Source organism: Ammospiza nelsoni, chromosome 10 (assembly GCF_027579445.1).
Source record: "Ammospiza nelsoni isolate bAmmNel1 chromosome 10, bAmmNel1.pri, whole genome shotgun sequence".
NCBI classification, from domain to species: domain Eukaryota; kingdom Metazoa; phylum Chordata; class Aves; order Passeriformes; family Passerellidae; genus Ammospiza; species Ammospiza nelsoni.
Window position 1 is genome coordinate 19,005,783 of NC_080642.1, and position 26,059 is coordinate 19,031,841.

The window sequence follows — 26,059 nt, forward strand, 5'->3', positions numbered from 1 at the left end:
GACATCTAGCCCCAAGCTAAGATCATTATCCTTTTTCCCCCTTGACACCAAATTCCACAACTCACCAGGAAAATGGCATTTCAGATCCCCCTCTGCACTTATTCCAAACAAGATCTCGCACACAGATGCACAAATAAATAAATCAGAGCAGTGTGGGGTTTTAAAAGCAGAACACAAGTTTATTTACAATCAAGTTTTTATGGGCAGCTGAATAAATAAAAACTTTGCCCCATGTACTCTAATTCCCCTCTGCAGAAAGTGTCTGAGCGAAAGGCTGGGTTAGAGGGAGCCTGTCAGACCAGCTCCCCAAACCCAGCCCCTCCAAAGAACACACTTCCATTGTAAAACACTATCGGGAAAGAAGAAAATAAAGTGCAAATAAAAAGGCAATAAAACGCTGGTGGCTTGTCTTGAGGCCCAGATGATGTGGAAAGGTTTGGCTGGATAAGGATATGCCAGGTAGCTCACACTCAGACACATCATGGTTCAGGGTGCCAGAACAGGGACAGAGCTCAGACACCGCTCCGTACCACAGAGGGCTCCAGCGCAAACGGGAATATTGCACGTGTGCTCAGGAACGGGGCAAGTGGCCTGGAATTGCCAGCACCAAAACAATGCATTTGGGATTTGATGCCACTGCTCCCCTGTGTACTGACAGCCGCCAGGACAGGACGGATGAACAGAAAAAGGAACCAAACATCTGTATTCCAGGACTGAAGTCACAGGATTACTACATTCCTCATCACTGCAGCACAACTCCTAGAACAACCTCACCAAGCTTAGCTCTCTCCTCACACCAACTAATCAAACTGCCTGTGGTATAAGAAGATCAAAAAACCTCCTATTTTGTGATGCCCAAGCTGTTGAAGGGCATTTCAACACAAGGGTGCAGAAGTCCCAAAGAACAAACAAACCGTTGCCTCAAGAACCGATACACAGAGTTCACAGGATAGTGCTGGAGAGCCTGTGCCAGGATCAGAACAGATCTAAAATGAGCTGATGACTCAAAGGCAGAGCTGTCAGAGCCATGGGAGACCCTCTTTAAAAGCTGTTCCAACACTTCAAACTGTCTAGGACGTGTTTCAGGATCTTCTCACCCCATGCCTGAACTAGGCCACCAGAACAGAACACAGGAGACAGAACATGCTTTAAGTCAGCATACACAATGACTTCTTTCCAAAGTTTCCACCTCAGAAGTGCTGTAGATACATTTGTGTGACAGGATATTTGGCACAGCTGTCTGGTGAGGAATCCCGCTAGTATCTTCAGCTCCACGTGGTGCATAGATACTGCAAGTAAAGGCATGACTAAGTAGCATTCTCCATCTACAACAGCTAATCCCACTCTGAGTCCAAGTGCCACAGTGCAGTTTTGGCCATGAGAAGTCTCTGACTCAGGCTCCTTTCTCCATTGCTTTAGAACTTCCCTCTGGAAAGCAAAGCCCATGTGCTTGTCCATATCCTGACTCTGGATGGATGTGGGCTCGGGTCTCCATGCTGTGCAGGCACGGAGCAGCACCAGCACACTCAGCCTCTCACCCTCCGTCAGTCAGAACTCAGCCCACAGCACAGCCTTGTTTCCTTTGTCCACACTCACCACGTGGGCACCCGATGGTGACCACGTGACTGCATTGATAGAAGAACTGAAAGGGAAGGCAAGAGTCAGTTTAAAAAAAGCTGAATTCCACAACAGCACTTGGCACTGGAATGAAATACTGTAATATTCTTATTGCCAATTAAAAAACCCACTTTCTCACATCTCAAGAGACTTGGGCTTTTAATAAGTCTGAGGGAGGTACAATTTCTTCAAAACATATGGAATGCACTTTACTAGAATCATATATCAGTTTAACAAGATAACAACAAATCTAATCTAATCTAATTCAATCTAGAAAATACTGCCATGAATCCACAAAGACTTTGCATATTAATTATTCTTACATGCCAATAAAAGTTGTAAAGCTGTACAACTCCAACTTTTTGATAGCTCAGCAAGATCCACAACCCAGATCCCCAGCCTAAGCTGCATGTCCCACTTCCCTCACCTGTGATGCTTTGCAAGTGTCCTCTCCAATTTCCCAGTAAGCACATTCCAGATGTAGAGGGCCCCATCAGCTGAGCCAGCAGCCACATAGTTACCATCAGGGCTGTCACATCAGACCAGGTGCAAAAGGCAAAGAACAATTTGCAAGTCAGCAATTTTCAGCTCACATTATCATTCCACCCACAACTTCCTAAGCAAGCAACTTGGCATTAAATAGTCTTTTAGGAGTTATGTGTTATCACCTACTAAAACTAAGAGGTGAAAGCACTTTGAAATCAGAGCATTTCCAAGAAATTGGATCAATATTTACAGATACACTCTGGCTTGACCAAGAGGTAACCTGGGACAAATTACAAACTCTGCCCCGTTTTTCTAGCTGTAAATGGGGACCACTGCAGTCAAGCATCAGGAATCACTCAGTTTAGCTGGGGAAAGGTTTATCAGGTATCTTGTTTATGTCTGACCTTACCTGAACACAACTCTTGTCCAGTCGGAGCCACATTTGAATCCCTGGGCACTGGAAAGTTAGAATCACATAACTGTTAACTCATTTATGAGAAGAGATACTAAAGACAATGTTCAGGATTTCTGTATGGTTTAGAATAAACTCCAGCATCCCTTTATCCCAATTCATGTTTCTTATACACCCTTCTCTCAATGGCACCTGAAGAAATTCTTTCCTTTAGAACACAGACTTCTAAGCCTAGCTGCCTTCTTAAAAGAGAAACATGAGAAGATCCATCAGAGCAGATCTTTGCTGTTTCTAGACATTCTAGAGAACTTTGCCATGTAGAAAAGCAAAGTGAGGAGAACGCTGTCTTCACAGAGGTCCTGGAAACCACTCCAGCACTAAGGCTAACCCACAATACAAGGTCCAGAAATTCACAGTGCTCCTGTGAGGAATACACTCACCTGAAGGTCTGCTTGACAGCACTGACCCGCAGGTCAATGATCTTGAGCAGATCATCACGGGAACAGGTCAGAAGCTCTGTTCGCTCCGGGTTCAGGTCCAGAGCTGTGATTCTTCCAAACAGCTCCAGTTCTTTTACTATGCTTTCAGTCCTAAAGACAGAAAGAAAAAAAAAAAAAAAAAAAGACAGCTGTGAACTAGGGTCCAGAAGCCAAACCAGTGCATCAAAACTTTGACCTGTCTCAATATGGAAGAGAAGAAAAAGGATTACTGGTTTATTCTTACATTTTGTTTCTTTCCCAAGCTAGATCCCACCTTGTGGATAGCATTTCCAGCAAACAGTTAAGACACTACTTTCCTCACAACTCCACCCTAGAACAGCAAGTACTGAACAATGAAAAATACTTACCAGCAAGTATGCTGTCTTTCCAGAGAAGAAATGGCATCCCAAAAAACCAAAAAACCCCCAAAAAACAAAAAAACCCAAACAAACAACAAAAAAACCCCAAAAAAACAAAACAAAAAAAACCCAAAAAAACAAAACAAAAAAAACCCCAAAAAAACAAACAAACCAACAAAAAGCCCACAAACCTATAATACCAAACAGCCCAAAAGGAGTAACAAAAGTCTCTTTAATGGCTTTTTGCTGCTTTTATAACAGTCTCCCCAGCTAGCAAGCTCAGGAAAAAGAGTTCCCTACTTTAGATTAACCTGACAGTAAACCCATAACCACTAATACACCATAACCTCTGCTACAATAGTTTTACCTGATATCCCAGAAACGAATTTTCTTATCAAAATGTCCACTCATTACACACTGCTCAGTACACACGATGTCATTGCAGCTAGATCCTGCAAACACTGTTTTTATACCTAAAAAGGAGAAACCAATGGTGACATGCTTAAATTCACATTGTCCAAACTGAGGAAAACTGTGACAGAAAATAATCCCTAAACCCTCCCCCCGCCATACAGTGGCAACACAGAGCAGTGCCCAAGGAGTGGCACAGGACAAACTGTCTTAAAATAATCCTGATTAAGTCTTCAACCTCTCTGCCCTTTCTCAATCTCCTTTGCCAGGACTTGAAAGGTTCCCATGACAGCTGCTTCACTTCCACTTCATATTTAGCCAGCTATAATTTGCTACTATTAAACAACATGAATCTGTCTCCTTGACCTATGTTTGCAATTCAGGTATCAAGGTAACTTTGACTCTCAAATGCTCTCTCAGTGCAAGCAGGTTTAAGAGCCCCCAGTAGGAGAAAAAACAAGGAAAGAAGGTGTTGCTCCCAAAGAAAAACCTGGATCCTAGCAATTCCTTCATTTGAGATGTTGAAATTTTTGGTATGTTTCCAAGAGACACTTCCATCCACCCCAGTTAAAAACCTGGCCTGGCTCCAAGTTTTTAGTGGAAGACTAAAATACCCATTCCCAGACTGGTAAACAAAGACCATTCCCAAAACCAGCTGCTCTCAGTGTAATGGCATTAACAGTGCTTCCTGCACACACAGGATTTCTTATTCCAGGTAACAGGCAGAAAGAATTCACTTAAAGAATAACAGAAAATGGGATGACTCCTATCTTTTTCTATTTTTATACTAGCAAAAAGATTCAATAATTGATCTGACACCAGACTGCCAGGAGCATTCAGCAGAAGCACAAAACCTGAATTAAAGGATGAAAGGTAGAATTTAAGCTTCCTTACAAACTTTGCTGCGGAGGTCCCAGAGCTTGAGGGTCCGGTCGTGACTTCCCGAAACAATACGTGCATTGTCCAGCAGGAACTTGGCTGACAGAACTTTACCACTGTGACCTGTAAGGGTGTGCTGGGGACACACGATTGACATGGTCAAACTGAGGATTTCCACTTTCTCAAATTGTAATTTGCATGTCTCCTGCTTTGCTTGGCAGAAAAAACATCTATTACAGGTAAACAGAGATCACCATTGAGTAGGAGTGTTAATTATCAGAGTCCAGCCTGGAGCTGGGAAACACAGGTCACCTTTTGCTGCAGTTTCTCCAGTTACTCAGGAACCTGCCAGCTCCTTCCTCAACACTCTGTACACCTACATTTCCTGGACAGATGGCAACTGCAACACAGCCTTGCAGGACAATCCAGGGGTTAAAGCATGCTGAAAATGGAAATTGTGCCTTTCTGCTTTATATGGAGCTTCCCTCGAGGACACAACAGGGTATCAAGTCTCAATTGTTATTACATCTTAAAGCCTGAAAGCTGAGACAACCAGGGATTTCAGAAAAACTCCCTACAGCAGCTTCTTTAAGTGCAGAGGGAGGCTCTCACATGAACCACATTCACTTAGAATTGCTCAACATTTACATACTAAATCACCAAAAAAACAATGAATTACTAAAGTAGGAGTTATGAAAAACAAGACAGAAATCTTTGTAGATAGTTAAGATTTTTTTTTAAATATTCAACAGAATATCAAATTACACAAAGCAATCTGGATGTGGGGAAACACAAAATAAAAGCCCTTAAGAATGGAAAGAAATTGGAGCTAAGTTTGGGAAAAAAAACCCAAAACATCATCCAAAAAGACCACCTTGTCTTGAGAAAGGAACACAAACTCCAGCAAGAAGGATCTGTCTTCCACTCTGCATCTCCCTTCTGCCCTTGCTGCACAGACATCACATACAGCTATTATGTTTAGGCAGGGAGTTTTGGCAAAGTTTACAATGATTTCAGCTTTACTACCTCCTGCTTATGTGCAAGCCATGGAGAGTCCACAGTGCTCACAATTGAAACAGAGAGGACTATTTCATTTTGGAAACAATGAGTGCACTCCAAAGAATTACAGGAAGATTATGTGAATGTCTGCAGGTGTAACTAACCTTTTGCAGTGAGTAATCTGTCTGCTAAGCTTGTATTCACTATAATCCACATCCAATAGTAGGTTTTGCAGGCAAGGAGAAGGTGCAAAAGAACTGATACTCTTCACTTTCCTGAGACTTGACATGCCCACACTGAGAACTACCCAATGAATTACAGTGCATCTGCTGGTTATAACCAACACTGAAATGTCAGAAGATTTGAACATCAAAGTAGTACCTTACTAAAATAAGAAGTTGAGGGAAAGTGTACCTAGGAAATGACAATTTAAGAAGGCTCTTGGAAAGCTGTGAAACTTTTCTTTTGGTCTATCAAAGGATTATTTTCAAATCAGAGCCAACTGTTAGAGAAGAATACGAGTACAAAGTACTTGGGAGGAAAGGAGGAACCTTTCAAAAGACATTGAGGATGATGCCCAACATGTTGAGGCTTGCTGCCTTGGACAGACAGGCAGAGGGCTCCTTTTCAAGAATGCTGCTCCTGACTTAAAACAAAAGTCCCTCTTTGTCTTCTGCAAAGCCCTTTTCAGCAGCCTGTCCTTTGAGAGAGGCTGAAACATTGAGGTGGCTCTCCATAAATCATAAGAAGCATTTAAAGTTCCCCAGAGGGGTACAAAAAAGTGTACACACACTTTTTGCAGCAAGGTTTTTCTAGTGGGGGGTTGTGTTGGGAAAATACACAGTAACTGGAGCTTCCTGCAAGGCTGTGTGGAGATCAACACAGTATTTTAGGTCTTGCTGGGAAGACCTTCAAGAGATGAAGAACCTCTCAACAAAAGGAACTATTAAAAGTGTCTGTAAATGCCCAGCTTCCAAAACTGCCATGTCCCCATTAGACAAAACAGAGAATACAAGACAGAAAAAACTCCTCTGCCTAGCAAGACTCACCCGTAATCGATTGTCATCAACTGTCCAGATTCTGCTGGCAAAGTCATTTGAAGCAGCTAAGAGGTAAGAGCCCTGTAAACACAAGATTCCTTTCAAATTCCTTCTGCTAGTCGATATGCAAACCAAATTAAAATATTCCCAATAAACCATTAAAACCATATTAGTGCTATTTTGTCAAGGGAAAAAAGGAGTAAAACCAAAACCACAGTAGCAAATGCCACTATGGAAAAGTAACGTAACCCTCACCAAAGGGCTGTGGCACCTGCTTCTCCCCAAAATGGAAGGGTTTGTACATGGCTATATTAGATTATAAAAAGAATAATGTGTACTGATTATAACAATAACCAGACCAGAAAAAGGACATTCATCTTTCCCTTCTACAAGAAAATGCATTCTACCCTCATCTGTTGTGGGGTTGCTTTCCTCTTTTTTATTTGTTTTTTTTTTTTTTTAATTTTCTCAAAGGAAAAAAGCCCTGCATCATCTACCTCCACTGCTTAGAAAGGTCTAAGAGTGGAATTAGCCTGATTCTTGCCATTTTTGTTAAAATTCTAGCATTTTAAGTTAAGATCTCAAAAATTAAATCTGCCTGAGGAGAGAGAAATCGACTTGTTTGTGGTTTTAAGGCTTAGGGCTTTCACAAGTCACCCATGATGGAGAACGGCCACCACAAAATTTATACTTGCACTCCTGTCCATCACAAAATACTTTCCTGAATCCTTGTAATCCTTTGGTATCTCATCCAGGCAATTCTCACAGCAAGTGTGTTCAAGCAACTTGCCAAACCTCACGACTAGTTTCTCCTGCAGATTAACAGCACATCTCTAATGAGCTGGTCAGTGTCCAAAAGAAGGATCCTCTTGGGTGTGTATCATAATTTAGCACAGAGAATCACCAAATGGCAGAAATCATATCAGCTTTGTGCTATGGAAGAGGTCTCAGCAGAAAAGTCAGATCACATGTCCAGTTAGACCCATCCAAGACCCCAAACTCCTTCAAGCAGGACTGTTGGATGCTGATCTCAGTCATGTCTCCAATGCTCCAGATGAACATGACCTGAGCACATCTCACACTGTCAGCAAACACTCTGCCAGCCACACCATTGCTGTGCCATGGCTGGGGAGAAACTGCTGGGAGAAGAGGGCATGGAACTCCAAGTCTTGGGATAATCAGACCTTTTACTATTCATCACAGACCTCAGTAAAGCACTTATGGGAAAAAAAAAAAAACTTCACAGAAATAAAGCCTCAGTGTATTTGAGTGTATTTGCTGCTTCTGTGCTGTTCTGCCAGCTTCAGTGGAATGCTAATTTCTTACTTTAAACAAAAATCCATACCAGCCAATGTCTGAGCTGCATATCATCATCTGAATTGTAAGGCAAGGATCAGAATTACAGAATTATTGCATCTTTTCAAATACAGGTCTTTTGTACAATTTCAGCTACTTTCATGTTTTAACTCATTTCTTAGGTAACTTCAAATAGAATGGAAACAATAGTAGAAACACTAGCAGAGAACAACATAATTCCATTACTTTTTATTCCCAACTACAAAGAGTGGATATTGCACAGATACTCACAGCACTATCAAACTCTATGCTTGTAATCCCAGCGTTACTGCCAGAGAGGGAACCTTTGGGCTCACACCTATCTGCACAGAGAAAGATGAACAAAAACTTGAGCAATGGATTAGAGCAGAAGTTGCCACAAAATGACCCAAAATATGAATTCTTTTAGTATCCCACCATGCCCCAAAGCAAAAAGTTTTACCTCCCAAGACTTCCCAAAGCTTAACCCTCCGGTCCATGCCTCCTGTTGCTAGTAACCGGGAGCCAGGGCTGAACTGCACCGCGTTCACCTCCCCATCATGTGCATCCTGAGGAGGGCAAGGAACACAACAGGCACCCAAAAGGGAATTAGCACACACCCATAACCCACAGAGCAGAAAGCTACACAACTTGAAGGTTACACAGAATTACAGCTGTGAATCTTTCAGAGGAAATAAAGCCACAGACTGAAATTCTGCTGTGGCTGGTGGTGCACAGACAGCAAAAGGGCTGATCCATATCTAAAGAAAAAACAAAGGCACATAAAAAAAAAAACAGCAGCAAGGACTCAGCAGCAATAACAAACTACCAAAAGCCTTAGAATGCTTCCTAAGCTTAGGCTCTTAAGTCACACCAGAATACAGAAAATAAGGAAAGGACAGGACAAAAAACAGTAACAGTTGATGTGCTGTAGAAGGAAAGTAACTTTTCATTCCTCCATCTAGAGACAGCCATGGAACATGATCCAATCAGTTCATGCAACCATGGAACACTCAAGTCAGGCTTGAGTTAAGCAGGTCTGCTAGGAAACAGCACAGCAGATGCACTACGTTCACTGGGTGTGCTGGTGATTCTGCAGCACAAGTGTGACAGCACCTGCTTGCAGAGGACTTGGGCTTAAGCTGTGCCTCCTCTCTGCAGATGTACTGACCCCCCCAGCACTTCTGCTTCTCACAGCCTAATGTTCTGAATTCTTGAACTTTTAAAACCTATGCTAATTTTAATAATAATTCATTTTTTATTCCTCTGTTCATTTCACAGCTTTAGACTACTTACCTACACAGTATTGCCACCACAATTGTAATTAATTTTAAGTATTTTCAGGACGTGCTCTTTCAAAACCAGGTTTCCTGGAAACCTGTATTTTTATGGAATTTGTTGCTTGAATGTAGTCTTCCAGCTCATATTTAAGGCTAATCACACTTCAAATCTGATCTTTCTGCAAATGCAGAGGAGCCATTCACAGCAAAACTGGTGAAAGGCCTTGCCTACAAGCTACACCTGAAGTGACTGCCTCTTCCACCTCCTACTTGCCTCTCCAAAGGTGACCCCAGTCTGCTCCCTGCATTGGCCAAACCTCTGCCACAGAGCCCTTGCATTAATTCCTAGAATGCTCTGCCAGACCTAGACATGTCTTGACCCTCCACCTGGACTCAAAACACTGGAGCTAAAGCCTAACACCTCCTCACCTGATGTCCCCCATTCAAGCCAGCTCCAGCTGCCATTTCAGTCATGACCCTGCCCTCACCTGAGGTGACACTGCCACTCCCTCCATCCACAACTTCCACTAGAGAATATGGTAGCAGGGCAGACAAGACTACACATGCTTCCCTGCTGTAATGAGCCCCACTGATACTCTGGATGAAGAAAATCAGTCATTTAATATCCATGAAAAACCCACATCCAGCTCTGGAGTGCCTAAAAATGCTCCAGAGGCATATTCAAACCAGCAGCTGCATTACAAGACACCTTCCTTTCAGTCACAAGACAATGACTTGCACAGAAACTTAGGTTTGGCTTTGTGAGGCCAAGGAACACATAAAGGAGGTCTCAGCTTGAAAACCTTTGATCATGCACAGCCAGTGAGAACACCCCATCACCACGAGCTCCTCTTCACCAGGTTTGTTGGATTACATTTGGTGCCACAACTCCTTTTTCTGTGGAGAACTGGAACTGAATTAATCCCAAACTGTCAGCAATCTCTTCCTCCATCACTGCTCTACTATGGCATGATAGAATAGGGACTGCTGGGAGCCAAAGGGTAATGGGGTGGAATTTCCCTGTGCCCTCAGAAAACTTCTTTGTCATCATCGACCTCAGTAAGACAGACATTGAGCACACTGGCTCTGAGAAACATGTGGGGTAAGAGTAAAATGGAATGGAATGAATTCTACCAAACCAAGAATTGCTTCCTGTTTGGCAGTGCTAACAGAAAGAGTCTCAGGATATCAGTTCCCACATAGGGGATTCACTTCCTCCAAAACCAGAACAAAGAATGGCAGAGCAGAGAATTCCTTCTGTACTCACAAAGACACAAATGGCAGTGGTGGGCACTCTCACTTCTTTACTGGCACCTGGATGTGGCTCTGCATTGTCCTGGGGTGCAGGGAATGAGGACAGAGAACGCCTCCTGAGATGAAACAAAGCAAAAATATTTTAAAATGAGAAATGAACACTGTTTCTCTTGAATTCATCCTGCTGTCTACCTGTCAATTAACTACTCTGTACAGAAAGTAAAAAATGGGGGAAGGTGCTTTTAGCATCTTTTTTTTCATTCCATTTTTCAAAAATTACATTTGTCATGTAACACTATATTCACTTATAGCTTTAGATATTTCACAGTTCACCACATAAGTTATCTGAACTGATTACTGACCTCATTTTGGAGCAGTGTTTTAATGTTTTCAATAGGAAGGGAACATGGGACTGGCTGCAGCTCCATTGTTATGTCTAGGGAGACTCAACACCATTTCAGCACTACATCCCAGGCAGCAAAATGCTGTGTTCCAAAGCTTGGGCTGCTCCATTTAAGCAAAGACATCCACCTACTGCAGAGCTTAGCTTAGAAAGCCTGGCTCCACTCTGGATACAAAGCACAGAACTCAATGACTTATTTTAATTTACCCTACTAAAGGAGCAAAGTGCAGTGGAAAGTAAGAGCAAACCCCATGGATTCTCTCCACAGAGAGGGGCTCATTGCCTCTCTCACTGTTGATAGTTTCTAACCAGAGTTATCAACTGCAGAATCTAATCAGCACAATGCAGGGTTCCACGTTACTTCAATGGAATACAATCACATGCTGGACTAAGAGTGGATAATGTTTTCACCTGGCAGTATCAGAAGACTGATGTCCCAAAAGGGGAGACTCAGACAGACTGGAGGGAAAGGTCAGAGGTCAGCACACGGCAAGATGGAAGAAACAGGAAGTTGAGGAGAACAAAAAAGAAAAAATAAAGAAAGGCAGAAGCTAGAAGGAAGGCTGGAAATACTTGTTTGCATTCCCTGCATCACCAAGATTTGGTGTACATTGAAACCAATAAACAAAACAAGGAGGTGAAAGTGTTCTAACCTACCCAAAGATATTACTGATAGAGTCCAGAAGGCCTCCAGCTGGCTGGGAGAGTCGCTTACTGAAGGAGGGGAGGACAGGTTTAAACCTTGTGAATAGCTTCTCCACATAAAGATCAATACAAACACATTTCATAGCAACATGTCTCTGGAAAGACTCCCTCCCCTCAGACCCAGCCCAGAGACAGAACACCAAGGCAGGCATCAGTGCAAAAGTCATCACTAACTACAACTCAGAACACATTCTGTGGGTGAAGTTTCTTCAATGGCCCTCAAATTCAACCTGTGAATTGCTGGGTTTAAATAGAACAGTCTGCCAAGTCTGAAATTTCAATCAAATTAATCCATGATCTCATGTAACTACCTCTTACTTTCCACTCACTGCTATTTTAGAGAAAAAACAAGATGCATTTAATCTAGGTGAAGATTATTTTCAGCATTTCAGATAAACCTGGCTATTTGCCAATAGCTATTGCTATTGTGATATCAATATTCACATTGATATCTTGTAGAGTAATGGAGGCATAAAACAACAGGCATTGTAATAGCCACATCATTAACTATATAGTTTTTAAATATTTGTTTTCAAGATTAAACAAAGATTTCTCAGGCACTAGGGTAATTCAGTCAAAACAGCAAAGGAAAACCAGCACATCTAAAGCATGGCAACAGAGAGTACAGCACATGAGCTTCCTACTGCTCTGGTAGAACTGTGTTCCATCTACAGGCAACTAGAAACCTAAGCTACATTCCTAACACTGTTCCAGCTCTACTGTGCCCTGTGTTCTCCCTCAGTGACATGCTACAGGAATCCCTTGGTCACAAACCTGGACGTCCGGCTGACAGCTCGCACCGGAGAGGTTTCCTCAGCTGTGTCAGAGGTTTCATCTGCAAGCACTTCAATGTCATCATCCCTGCTGAAGTGAGAGAAAACACCTCCTTTTCCATCAGGCTCTGACAGCAGCAACTGACAGGATGGCACTGTTCCAGGGCCTGTCAGTTCCATGCCCAGCACACCCCAGGTTTCTGGAGCTGCAGCAACACACGGGTAGATCCAGATAACACACACTGATGCAACTGTCAGAGATATAATTCAACACACATTGTCTGAAAACAGATATAGACAGCAACTAAATTTCAGGATTTTTCCTTCCAGCTGCCAATTCCACTCACTGACAGCAGGGCTGGATTTCCACATCCCCTTTTTCTGTTTTCAGACCTCCTTTTCAGATTCTCTTTAATACAGGCATCCTGTTTCAGCCTGTAGTACTAACTACACACAGCATTGTAACAACCCACCACATGAGCAAGGCTTCACTACAGAGTGAATGATACTTGCTGGAGCAGTTACAGAACAACAAAAGCATGAGTTACTGCAACACCAAGTACAGGTGATATCAGCACCTTTTTTGCTGTTTCAAAACAAGCAAGTGTTAAAGAAAGCACAAGAGGTTAATTGAATTTTCCTACTTCACCTACACCAAGGACACCCTAATACTTTCTACACTTGTAATTCAGGTACAGCACTATTAAGTGTGAGAGCTGGTTTTGCTCACTCCATTGAAGTGTTGGTGGTCAGCTGAATACAATGTGAGATTCCAACCCATGTACAATAAATTAATTCAGCTAAATTACTCAGCTAGTGCTGAAGATTTCTCCCATTAGTCACCATGGGCTCTGACAGCCTAGTATTTTTCCCTTCATGACGATTTTTCCTCCACTGCTGATTTTGCAGGACAAACTATTTTTAAACACACTTTACTAATGCCATTTGACTGAAGAGAAGTTTAAATTCAGGATTTAAATAACCAAATTGTGCCATCAGATAACACTCAGCTGCAAAAGCATTTAAAAGGACAAAAACAACTAATCTATCATTTCAGAATATAGCTGCACTTTAAATTCTAAGATTTTGGAGGAGAGTATACATGAAAAGGCTATAGAAAATATATTCACTGATTGAACGTATCAAGCTTGTGGTTTAAGAAAATACTATCAAGTTCTGCTAATATTCATTTTTAAAAATACAAAGTTTCTGCTATTAAAACTATGTGTAGCAAAAGAACTTTCCAGGTTAACAATGTATTTTAAGTGAATATAAACACCAGGGCACACTCCCTGAAATGGTGCAGTTTTTCCCTTCAGCAAGCAGCCCATTTACACAACACAAACTCTCCAACTATAAAATCATCAAGAAGAAATCAAGGCCATCTCTGAAGTGGAGTTTGAGTAGTATACAGAAGCAATTATGCTATCAGGTGTCTCATATTCCCTTTCTACCTGCCCCTCCTTCCTCTCCCAGCCCTTTGCACAGCCTCCCTTCCAGAGGGATGCACTGCTTCTCTCCTTTGCAAGGGCTTGCAGCACAGCACTTAATGGGAGTCTGTGATGTGAACATAAAGAGAAAAGATCTGCAGAAAAGGCCTGCGGGCTGCTCTGGCACCACCCAGCAGGGCCCAGGCACAGCATCAGATGCAGCAGTTCTGGAGTGGGCAAACACAAACACCCTGATCAGCCCAGCTCGGAGCACCCACAGCTCCCACTGCTCCCTGCAGCCCCCTGATCCCACAGCAGAGAGCCAAACACAGCAGGACAAGAACAAGGGACTAGAGGGATTCTCTTCATCTTGCCAGGTAAAGTACTCCACTGTTTTTCTCTCAGACAATAAATCCCTGCCAGTATGGAAGCCAGGTATTTTCACCCAGGTTAATTCACTTAGTACCTGTTCCTACAGGAAATCCTTGAGCATGTTTATAGTCTAATATTTTCAAATCCAGGCATCTCCAAAGTAATTGTTTCATTACTTCACTGTTTCATGAAAAACTATCTTAAAGACCAAAGGCACATATCTCGATATGAAAACATTTTTGTAACAACATCTATTGACCATATGAACCATTCCTGGGACTTAAAGTCCAAGCATCTATTTTCAGTCCTAAAAGAGCTCCTTCTGTAAGTTCAGGTAGGGAGAGTTACTGCACTTTCTGACTTTACACAAGAAGTGCCAACACTCCTCTACATCACCCAATTTAGGAGTAACAAATATACCATTTATCATGCTTCAGCATAAACCTGAGGCACAAACTGATGAAAGAGACTGTAAACCAAGACTGCTTACGGTTCAACAGGCAAGGGTTCTTTGGCAGCTTCTGCCAGCTCCTTCTGCAGCCTGGCCTGGCGTCTCCTAAGAAAGAGAACCCAAGGTTATTAAAAAAGAAAAACATCAACATTTTCTTAATCCCATTCCAAAGGCTACCCTGCACAGTTTTGATGGGCCTCATAGGATTAAAAAAAAAAAAAATTAAAAAAAAAAAAAATCAGTCCCCTGCTCTAGTTTTATCCTGCTTTTCATGATACTCTGAGCAGGAGAGGCAGTTTTCTTATTGTGAGTAGCAAAAGACAAGATCACTCAAGTGAGGCAATGAGGCAAAGTGAACCTATAGCCCTTTATGATCCATATGAATACACACTACCTTGGAGGGTAAGAACTTGTCAAAGTAATACTTATGTTAGTGAAACTAAGACAAAACTGTCACTACTGTGAGGCTTGTAATATAGGTCAGTCTCCAGGTATCATTAGCTGGCAAGTAAGCTGAAACAATTCAGAAGAAAAATTATTTTGCAAGGAAAAAAAGCCTTTTTTTAAAAAAATTACTTTTGCAGTAAGTTTTACATCGCTCATGGCAGATGCTCATTCTAGAGGAATGCAAAAAACACTGGAGTTAGTCAAGTCAAAAAAGGATAAAACTAGGAGCAGGATAAGATGCAATATGAACAAGAGAAGTCCAAGCCTAATACCAGCAAAACCCCACAGTTTCTATCTGTTTTATGATCTTCAGCACACAGTTAAATGTTGCTGAAGAAACAAAAGAACATGTTTTATTCATTTAAAAGACAGGAATGTTTTAACGCAGTGTCAGTCTGTGTTGGCTGGAAAAAGTTCTGGACTCTCACTGTGTTGTGCAATAATAAAGATCTCAGAGGTCAAAACTAAATCTGCTTTTATCCTATGCACTCGTAACTGAAAAACATACCAGTTTTATCAAACAAAGATCATGGATCTCACCTTGAATCCTTTTCATTTTCTGCATTCAAACGATTGGCTTCTTGTGCTTTCTCTGCCATCCAACGTGAGACCAGCTCCTGGTTGTCCTCAGTAGTTTTCCTTAGTTTCTCCTCCAAGGCATTGAAGGTGATCTGGAGAGCATCATATTCATCTTTCAGTGTCTGATTAGCTCGCTCAAGATCTTGCAGTTTGCTACGCAATTCCTGACACTCTGTTTCCAGTTCAGAAATCTTTTGCAAATACTCTGCAATCCTGGAATGGAAACAAAACATACAAAACCATGAGGACCTCCTTTGGGACCTGTGCCATCTTCCTCTTGCTGTTTGCACAATGCCTCACAAAGGCATTTTTAGCCCTGGGCTAAGACTCCTAGAGAATATTATAACTCCAATAAAGAACTCCATCAGAAGTCTGGTCACTGACAAAACAGCTCTTACTCACTTGGCTTCATTCATCTGCATCTCTTTGTCCTTCTGCTGCATTTGGTTGTTTAAATCAATTACAGACTGGGCCAGCTGGAGAGAGGAGAAAATTTCATTACAAACTGCAGGGATGTCAGTGGATAACATACTGAGCAGCCTTCAGTGCAAGCACAGACTCATCTAGCATTAAAAGCATGGATCACACATTTCAGGTATTTTTTTACCCCAGCTTTCTATGCAGATCTGTTACACAGGTCATTAAATCAGAGAATCCACTTTCAAAAATAAATTGTCAAGAAGCTGCTGTCTTTTGCTGTCTCATTCTCTTCCCTCGAAAAGCTTCATTAACAGTCAGATCAAACCAAATGTATATTAGAAGAAATTTTAGTAGTGGAAAAATCAATACAGAATTTAAAAATTGTCAAGTAAGTAAACAAATGAGTACTGACAACCAAGAAACAAATCATCCTGTTAGGGCCAGAACAGCCATTCCAGGAGACACACAGCTCTCACTGTGAACACAGGTGCCACCAAGAGTTTCCTCACAGAGGAAGTAGCTGGTAGAGTGCCTGCAGAGCACAGAGGCAGAGGCCAATGCTGCCAAGCTGCAGCTGCCAGCTCACACCTTACCCAGCAGCATGGCCTCAGCTGCCCAGGAAGAAGGCAGACTGATTTCTGGGAAGAGTGCCTACCTGTGTAAGTGGTTTCAGGACACCAGGCTGGAAGCAAAGAAACCATTCTGAGTGCCCTAACCACTTGGTGCACACCTCCCAGAGAAAACAGTCTCCTCTTTGGAAAGCTCAGAATTGCTGACACTAGAGCTTCTCCACACCTCCAGTGGGGTGTGATCAAAGGAGCATTTTCCAGGCCATTCATACCTTTTCCCTATGAAAGTGTGCAGTCCCATTCAGGTTTCAGACTCATTCAGACCACTGCTGTGCTTTTATAAACCAAATTCTGCTGTTGAAATTCCCTATCTCCTAGCCAAAAAAAAACCCCAAAATAAAAATTCAAGAGGTCTGGCTTTTCCTCTCCTCCAGGCCCAAGTGAGAATGTTACAGAACTCCTGGGCTCTGAACCAGCACTCCCCTTCCAGCTTAGCACTGTGGCTCTTTCAGTCTTGGCTGGTGCTGCAAAGACCAGTGAAACCACACACAGCCCCTTTGCCCCACTCACTCTAAGTCTTTTCAGGTTACTAGTGTCATATACAGCTCTGTGGCCCAGATCAGTTCCTTCCTCCTCTAATACAGCTAAGAACCTATTAATGAAGCAGAAAATTCAGCACTTAATAATCATGATATGCTGACAATAGAAGCTCTTATCTCCTGGTGACAGCATTATAGACCAGCCTGTGTCTGGTTGGTTTTAATCATCAGAAATTGGGGAAGCTTAAAAAGACTCTAGATGAAAGGAGGAAAAAATGATGATTAATGAGCCTGGTAAAATCATGGTCAGGCTCCCAAAAGGCCACACATGGACCACAGAGAACATACGACTTTCCAACCTCGCCACGTTTCTTGTGCAGCTCAGTCAGCTCCTCCTGGTGCTTTATCTTCAGCTGGGCCAGTTCCTGCAGCTGAGCGTCGTTCCATGTGCTGTCGTGTCCTGGGCTGCAATTGGACAGAGAAGAACAAGACATGTCCCAAACTAGAACCCAGCTCCTTCTGTGCCTTTGCCAGGTCCAGACATTGCCTCCTTTGGAAGCTCTGTACACCGGGGACACAGGTGATTCATAACAAACCAAATCACACAGGACTGGAAAGTTACATCTCCTGAGCACTAGATTCACTTTTTGTACATTTCCAAACCAGTATTCAAACTCCAAGGGAAGATAACTAGCTTTGTTTAAATTTGCATGAAGATGACTGAGTCTTAGAAGTACAGTCTCTAAATTCTGGAAAAAATTACAAATATTTTACCACTCTGATTTGTTCTGGAGGGAGGTGGTAGAACTTGAAGATGCAAGATGGAGAGGGTACAGAACCAAAAGCCAGGAAACCAAGGGAGTATTCCCAGGCCCTTGGGTTTACAGTCTCAGGTGTGACAAGTCACTCCTCCATTGGCCTGACTATACTCTTTTTGTGCATAAGTTTTCAAGTGGTTACTAACTGTGTTTTTCAACACTATTACTGTGAGATAATCTCAAATTTTTACATATAAGAACATTTATATCACCCTCTGCCCCAAACAACTATGGAATGTAACATTTATCACTCGTGTCTCTGAAAACACAGAGGCAGGAGCAGAGAAAACCAAGTTTTTTTAAAGTATATACACACAGACTCTGAGCACATTATCAGCTGTATTTTGAATTACAGCTTCTTAAAAAATCACAATTTTAATTAAAACATCATTATATCAGACAAACAGAACAAGGTAATTGCATCCCTTTCTGCAGTCATTTTGTGTTGTAAAGTTCAGGGAGAAACAGATAATCCATCCAAATGTCTCACAGTGATATCAGTAACCTAACACTCTTCTAAAGAAACAATCAACCAACTCCTCACTGAACTAATGCTGCACTAACTGCATTTCCAAAAAATTGTGTGCAAACAGACAAGAAGCCAAGTCCTGTGGTAATATCCAATACATCCCATAGCTCCAGCCAAACATACCCCTACAGCCAGCACTAGATACTACTCCTTGACCCTGAGGGAAGTAAACACACCTTTCTTCAGCTATCTAGGATTAGAAAAGTAATTCTGTTTCAAAAACCTGTCATATACTGAGCACAGTACCAGAGTTCAGCTGACTATTTACTTTCAGATGCTGCTTCTGTGTCTTTCTTCTCATCCACATTTGGTCCAGCATCATCTTTTAAGACATGGCATTCAGCCAGAACACAATTCCCATAAACTGAAATGGTTCAAGACAGCTACAGCCATCAGAAAGCCTTTGGGAACTTTCACATGGGTGTTAAGTCCAGCCTGCTGGAGTTTTGCCTGCAATTCCTGTAAACCCAGGAGGAAACTTCTTCCCTCTCTGCTATACTGATTTGTTTTGTATCCAATTGTACATGCTCATACAGCTCCCTGCTCTAGAGGGGTTCTGGTTTCAGGACAAGAGCAAAAAGAACCTCATCAGAGGAAGCAATTTTTACAGAAGTAGGAATTCTGAGCTCCTTGGCCCCGCCTTCTCTTCAGGTACACTGAGGGCAGAGCTGGCCAGCCCTCACCTGGAACAGGCTGTCCAAGGGACACTTCTGGCACACAGGTTTGCTGTGCAAACACCAGCAGAACCAGCAGCACAACCCCTGCCTTCAGCACAAGTGCTACTCCAGCTTAGGGAGGACGCTTCCCAAGAAATCCTATTAAAAAGCAGGCACAAAACACCTCCCTTTTGGCATCTGGAGCTTACTTAGGACTGACACTTTGCAATTATAGTTTATTTCTGTTCTCCCCTTTCATGTGATGATACAGATTGAAAGAAATGAAGTCATTAAACCAGTCTATACTCAATAGGAAGAGCAGAAAACACAGTAAGTGTTACAAGGCAAACACACCAGGAGCAGCAGCTCATTGTGGTCCACCTCTGTCCCATGAGTTTGTGATAAATCAGCTTCCTTCCCAAACCTGGCCAAATCTCTCTGTGCCACATACTCTAAACCTATTGTAACTTCATCATAGGCTTAGACACAGCTATAAGTTATATTCAGTCCACCAGAATTTAAGTTTGTTGTGTGCCAAGTCACTGTAGGGATCTGGGAGTTGTTTGTGTGAGGCATCAAACAGGTTTAGGTTACAAGGTGTACAACAAACAGCAGCTGACAAAAAAGGAGTGTTACATACCTGATCTCATGTCTGCTCTGTATGTCATATTTTTCTGCTTGAAGTTTATCAGCCAGCACTGCATGAAGGTCTGACTTCTCCAGCAGCTTGTTATCTGCAGGAGCAAAAAGTGCACTTAAGACAACCAGAAAGCAAATCCAGAGTCCCATCTTCTCCTGCCTAGATCACTAGCTGTGATCTAGACCCTTTAATTACTGTGACACAGCCAAATGCTACATGAGCCTCCACCACATCACTGTGTTCTCCCTCCTCTTTGATCTTAACAGGTTAAGGCACCATCCACCTACAACCCCAGGAACTCCTCATTAATCCAGGTACTGTGTGGGACTGGTTTTACAAAAGCTTAATAGAGAAAGAGAGAGCAACTTCTCAGGTGCATGGCTATCTGCTAAAACAGAGTAGTTCAAAGTTCACACTCTGCAGATGCCCAAAGGACAGCAACCAGGAGAACAGGCCTGGCAGAGAGGCCAAACCCAGCTCTGCCGTTTGTTTTCTCCCACAGTGTGTGGGACCCCTCTGCCATCCTGACACAGCTGAGGCAGGAGAGGGGAGGGCAGGAAAGCCCTGAACAGAGAGTGCTGGCCCCTGGATGGCTCCAAATTTTACAAAAGACCATGAGCAGGGTCAATAGCACTATTGTTCTCGGTTCCACAAGCAACTGGGCGGGAATTGTGCAGACAATTCAGACATTCAATCACTGTCCAGAGCGCAAAGCGCTCCAGCCCCTCAGAGAACTGAAACAACTACTTATTTCCCCGATAAAGCAGAAACTCCAGCTTTCCTGTTATTACAGACATGTCCCAAACAATCCCGTGAAAATGGCTCGGCCGAGGCCCCTGGGACCCTGTCCCAACACGGCTTTCCCACTTTTGAAGAAGAGGAGAAATCCCAGAATGATTCGGGCTGGAAGGATGCACGGCGGGTCCCCAGGTCCCAGCTCAAGCAGAGTCATGCCATAGCACGGAGCACCAGTGAATCACGTTATGGAAAACCTCTAGAGAGGAAGACTCCACACCCTCCCCACTGAGCAGAGTCTCCCTGCACATACTGATGGGCATCGGTGAGGGAGAAGAGAAGCGCTACTTCGGCCGCGCCCCCGCCGGGCCCCGCTTACACTGGGCGATGATCTCCTCGAACGCCTGGCGCTGCAGCCGGTCCCGCCGCCGCAGCTCCTCCGCGATGTGCCGCTTCCAGGGGGGGAACCCGGCGGCGCGCAGCCCCGACGCCATCTCGGCGGCAGGCCGGGGCGGAGCGGGCTGGGGCGGGCAGATCGGGCGGCGCGGGGGTCAGAGAGGCGGCGGGAGCCCCCTCAGAGCCAGGCCCGGGCCCGCGGCCGCGCCCCCACGCCCGCCATGGCGCCGCGCTACGTCAGGGGCCCTCGCGTCTGTGCGGCGCGCCGCGACCGCGACACAGGCTGCCCTGCCACTGCCTGACGCCGCCCGCCCGCCTCCGGCGCCGCCGAGCCCAGCAGCGGTGTCCCCAGGCCGGATGGCGCCGCGCGAGATCGCGCTGCGAACGCGGAGGCGGGGTCAGCCTCAGGCGGGACAACAGGCACTTTCTGAGGCGAGGAGGCCCCGCGCCGCGCCATTTTGTGCCCTTCGTGCAGGTGCCATCTTGAGAGCGGCCCTGCGGCCACGTTGAGCACGGCAATGCCGCCATCTTGAGAGTGGCCAATCCGCCATGTTGAAGCAGCGCATGCGCACAGACTGCCCGCTGTGGCTGGCGATGGCCGCGCCGGGTCACAGAGCCCGAGCCTTCCGCGGGGACAGCGCTCGCAGCTCCGTGTCCCCGCAGGGCCGGCAGCACTGTGTCGTGCCAGTGGCACCGGCGGGGCTTTGGTGAGGTGAAGGGCTGGTGCCCGTGTGACAGCGGGACTGTCCGGCCGCCACGCCTCTGCCTGCCGCTGTTAAAGCACGGGTGTTACTGTGAGCGAACATTAGACATTTATTAAGGGAGAGCAAGAGAGCAGAGAGCATGTTGTACTACACTACGCAAATATCACTTGTGCAGTGCCATTTGTTGAGTGTCTTTGTGCTCTTTCCCCCCTTTACAGACACCACGCTCATCGCCTGCCCGGGAAAGCACAGAATAACGGGACGGGGTCAGGCTGGGCGGGCCCACAGTGGCTCGTCTGGTCCCACCTCCCTGCTCCAGCAGGGCCGTCCCAGAGCACAGGGCCTTGGATTGTATCCAGAGGATTCTGTATTATCCCCTGTAAGGACAGTCCAGATCCTTTCTGGGCGCTCTGTTCAGGGCTGGGGCAATGCCCTAGGAAGTTCTGTGTAGGGGGAATTTGTTGGGATCAGTCCCTGCCCGTTTCTCTGATGCCATTGCTGAGCCCCCAGGGCAGAGCTTGGGCTCTGCTTGGAGCTCTCCCTGTTGACAGGGGCAGACAGGGATGAGGGCCCCTCTCGAGGCTGAACAGCCCCAGCTCAGCCTTCAGGGAGGAGGGTGGTGAAATGAAATGGAGCATGAGGCTTTCTAGGAAAAAAAACCCTAATTTGGAACACAGTAGAAGCTACTATGCAACCCTCCCTGCAGTCCCACCTTCCGGCCAGCCTCGTGAAAAAGCCACATGTTCTCTGGCAAATGTAAAAATCCATAACAACTCACTCCACTGCTCTACTTTCAACTGCTTAATGAGCGGAAAGATGTGTGCTTATGTCTTCACAATCTGATGGCTGAAGAAATGGGTATTAATGTCTTTGGAATGGCTGATGATGTCTCTACTGACTTCGGGGAGCAGGTTCTTTACCAGGCCCAGACAGTTCGGGCTCCAGTCTGCACAAGGCTGAACTTTGGGGTAAAATGGCCAGGTTCAAGGGGGGAACATGGGGTAAGCGGTTTGGGAAGGCTGAACCTCCCTAGCAGCTCAGCCAATGGGGAAGGGAAGAGGAGCACACACTGGGGGTTCAGGATAAAAGGAAGGCTGTGCCTCTGAAGCCTTGAGAGAGAAAAGCCTGCAGGTGCGTGGCCCGGTGGACTCTCTCCCTTTATTTGAATAAAGTTGAAGGACTCCTTTGCCTCCTTTTAGACATAAGCCTCTGGTGTTTGTGGATTTTCCTGACATTAACTTCCTAAGTAATGTGTTAGGTAACCATATTATTGTAATTTAATTAGAAGCAGGCAGAACTCATAATGCTTTTTGTCTTGGACTGCCTAAATTGCTTTGTTTTTCTTTTGAGTAAGTAAATGAAGATGCAATTATGAAATTGTAACAGCGTGAAATAGATGATTCACTACATTATTAGACAGGAGGAGAGTGTGCTGCTGGTTGAGTTAATAATAGTTCATGCTCTGTCTTACAAAGTACACAATGCACGAGGTTGTGTGCATTCTCTGTAAAGTTGATTTGGCAAAGTGTAATCACATAGCCTATTTCATTCTACTATACATCATAAAATCAAATTAGTTGTTTAAAAACTTAAAATTACCTGTACCTATGTGAGAAACAAGTTAATGGGAATACCCTTTCACAGGGTATTATATGAATTGATATTAAATATTATGTTTAATATTAATGATATAAAGTGGTTGATGTTGTTACAATGGCCTAGTTGTGAGGATGGTTTTGTATGTTTTAATGTGGATTTATGAGTTCGCATTGGACAGACTGTTGCTAGCCAAACCTTTGAGACACGTCCTTAAGAGGAGTAGAACTCCATCCAATGATAACCTTGATGACCACAGTGACAAAGCTCTGTCAGTGCCAAAAAGAGTGCCATGGGGTGGGACAGTGTAAAATCAAAATAAATATGCATAAAGCTGATACAAAACTGGTGTATAAAAGGCGGAGCTGCCATTTTGTGCACGAGCCTCTGGCATTTGGTCCACACTCCCAGCGCTGTCCCTTTTGTTTTGTGAATTTTTTTATTGTTCTCAATAAAACTTTTGTAACTCTTTGCCACTCAGGGTCTGGATCGTTTATAATAACCGTAAGATTAAGTCCTAATTCTACAGCTATATTACTGAACTCCTGAAGGGCAGTGCTGAGAGCAATTCATCCTGTCAAATCTTCTTCTCTGTCTTCATCCTTTGCAGGGAAAGAGGAAAGCAACCAAAGCATGAGGAAAAGGGAAAGTCAAAGATACAGAAATACAAGGATCAGACTGAATAACTACTCTCCTGAGGCTTCTACCTTGGCTTTAATATATAATCAGCCCCAAAGTTCCTCACTGAGTTTGAACTGCCAACCCTCTGCTTTTTTTTTAGCCCCTCCAGAAAAAAATCCTTCAGCTCATTATTGAGAGCAGGCTTTTCTCACTAAGACTGGGAGGGAAAATAATTGTCCTCTATTTCTTTCAGCAGGGCAGGAAAAATAATCAGTGTGAGTAGAAAAGACATGGGGGAGAAAAAAGTGTGTCCTCAAGCATTGGATAAATGAATTATATCAAACATTACACATTTTACTGTTTACAGCAGCAGCTAGAATGTTCCAAGGGAAGGACTTAAATTGTCATCTGTATATGTTTGAATTTATAAAAATCACACTACATTACAGATGTCTACCTTTCTGTAGTCTGTGATTTCTGTAGTGGGCAGGACATTCTGATTTTCTTTACAGTACCTGCTAACAATGCTTTTCCCACTCCAATACAATATTCTTAAATATATCTGAGGTTTCTGGAAGTCATTCCAATAGCACATCCCTGCTCCATGTTATCATCTGTCATCCTGCTCTCCTCTTATATCCCCAAGAACTGTAAGAACGTGTGACAAAACAGCTTGTTCTGGCTGAAAGTGGCTTTTTCACTTGAAGCACCTTTCTGCCACCAGCAGCATCCAAATCTGGCAATTTGTTCAACACTTTAATTCAAAAGTAAAAATTTTAGACGACCAAATTAGCCTGCTTGTCAGAAAGCTCCTTCTGCAGTGAAGAAACAAAAACTGTGCCTTCAAGGAATTTGGCACTCCACATCCATAGAGGGAAAAGCAGGACTTCTGGTGGAGACGTGTCCAGCTTTAGCCAGCACATTTCAGGAAGAACTGAGAATATCAAAGTAGCCCAGCAGGAATGACAAATGTATATAGGAGATTTGATCCAGAAGAAAGACTTGGACAGTTGGAATTGTTTACCCTAACAAGGATAAGACATATGGGAAACATGACAGTACTATGTAAATATGCATGTCAGAAGATTGAGACAATGCCCTGATCTGCTTGTTCATATAGGACAGGATTACATTGAAAGGGCCTTAAGTTAACCCAAAAAATGGCCACTAGAGATGAGGAAGGGCTGGTAAAAGCTGGTAAAGCTCGGAACAGGTTCCCTGAGGCAGATGAGAATCTCTGCTGCTGGAGGATTATAAGGCCACTTGAAAAGATGGTGAAGGGTTTTGTAGTGAGTCTGATCTCTGTATTTTACTCTTTGATGGTGTGATGAATGGACTGCAGCGTCCCATCAGAGCCCCCTCCTGCCCAGTTCTGATTCTGAGCTGGCTGTGTTGTAAATGACACTCAGGTGACAGAACAGATCTCTGCTCTGAGGTGAGTGGAGCAGGTTCTGATGGGATGTTTCCCTGAAACTTGGTGCTCAGATTAACCTACATCCTTTACTGCTTCCTGACTGGGAACCAGAAATGCTAATTTTCCAGGAAGATACTAGATAGTGTTCTTCCCAAAGTGAGGCTCAATTTTCAAATTCAGCTTTGTTTTGGATCTTCAGTTTACCTTTGAAAAGGGGGAACATGTCCCACACCTGGTCATTTTCTTTGTATTTCAAGTCATAATGTCAAGATGCAAATTACTGTGAAGTAGACCTAAATTCTGTGCTAACTCCTCATCCTTTCTGTTGCCAAGGTGTCTTTTTATTTTCCAGTCTCTTTGCTACCTTTACTTTCTTCCCTTGTCTGACCTATTTCTTTGAGAGAGAGCTTTTACATCCCTTCTGCTGGGTTCCCTCTCCTTCCACAAGGTCTTTGTTGCTTTTCTGTAACCTTTCTGCATGTTGCTGGACACCTTCATCCCTTTCCATCCATGCATTCTCTCTCCAGCCCAACATTCACTAGCCCGTTCTGTGCCATCTTTATTAGTTATGATGTAATCTAATACTTCATGATAAGAGAGACTAATTTGTTTTCTATGTAATCTAGACCAGACCTTGGGAAAAAATGCAGTAAAGTGTTAATAATAACTGTAATGTGTAGCAGATTACCATCCCTGGCACAGAATAGTCTCAGTTAAAGAGAACCACACAAG

The 26,059-nt window shown here is 43.8% G+C and overlaps 1 protein-coding gene and 2 non-coding genes across 9 annotated transcripts; all 3 read right to left on the reverse strand.

The window, feature by feature from the left end:
* Nucleotides 1–153: 153 nt before the first annotated feature.
* Nucleotides 154–21,214, reverse strand: ATG16L1 (autophagy related 16 like 1). 7 transcript variants are annotated; one of them, XM_059479327.1, is made up of 19 exons: nucleotides 20,976–21,214; nucleotides 19,862–19,955; nucleotides 17,578–17,683; nucleotides 16,093–16,166; nucleotides 15,652–15,903; nucleotides 14,704–14,769; nucleotides 12,413–12,499; nucleotides 11,591–11,647; nucleotides 11,345–11,392; nucleotides 10,544–10,646; nucleotides 8,460–8,565; nucleotides 8,270–8,340; nucleotides 6,692–6,763; nucleotides 4,659–4,779; nucleotides 3,721–3,826; nucleotides 2,956–3,105; nucleotides 2,513–2,560; nucleotides 2,045–2,146; nucleotides 154–1,642 (listed from the first exon to the last, which is right to left on the reverse strand). In XM_059479327.1, exons 1-19 carry the CDS (start codon nucleotides 21,088–21,090, stop codon nucleotides 1,549–1,551), a joined length of 1,872 nt encoding a protein of 623 aa, XP_059335310.1. In that variant the 5' UTR covers nucleotides 21,091–21,214; the 3' UTR covers nucleotides 154–1,548. The 7 variants fall into 7 exon arrangements, with proteins under 7 accessions (XP_059335310.1, XP_059335309.1, XP_059335312.1 ...); XM_059479326.1 differs by having other exon boundaries at nucleotides 12,413–12,502; XM_059479329.1 differs by lacking the exon at nucleotides 11,345–11,392.
* LOC132077898 (small Cajal body-specific RNA 6) lies at nucleotides 7,626–7,888 on the reverse strand. The gene has a single exon (XR_009419159.1). It is a non-coding gene; the product is annotated as a small Cajal body-specific RNA 6 (non-coding RNA).
* Nucleotides 10,063–10,332, reverse strand: LOC132077899 (small Cajal body-specific RNA 6). The gene has a single exon (XR_009419160.1). It is a non-coding gene; the product is annotated as a small Cajal body-specific RNA 6 (non-coding RNA).
* Nucleotides 21,215–26,059: the final 4,845 nt, after the last annotated feature.

What these genes read in the sequence shown, in the direction of transcription:
- ATG16L1 (XM_059479326.1), bottom strand. Translation starts at nt 21,090, where the DNA reads ATGGCGTCGGGGCTGCGCGCCGCCGGGTTCCCCCCCTGGAAGCGGCAC. An exon ending in GAAAATGAAAAGGATTCAAG is followed by an intron (nt 14,770 to 15,651) that starts GTGAGATCCATG and finishes TCTCTTTCTTAG; the next exon opens with GAGACGCCAGGCCAGGCTGC. An exon ending in GGACCTCCGCAGCAAAGTTT is followed by an intron (nt 3,827 to 4,658) that starts GTAAGGAAGCTT and finishes TCTCCTTTTTAG; the next exon opens with GTATAAAAACAGTGTTTGCA.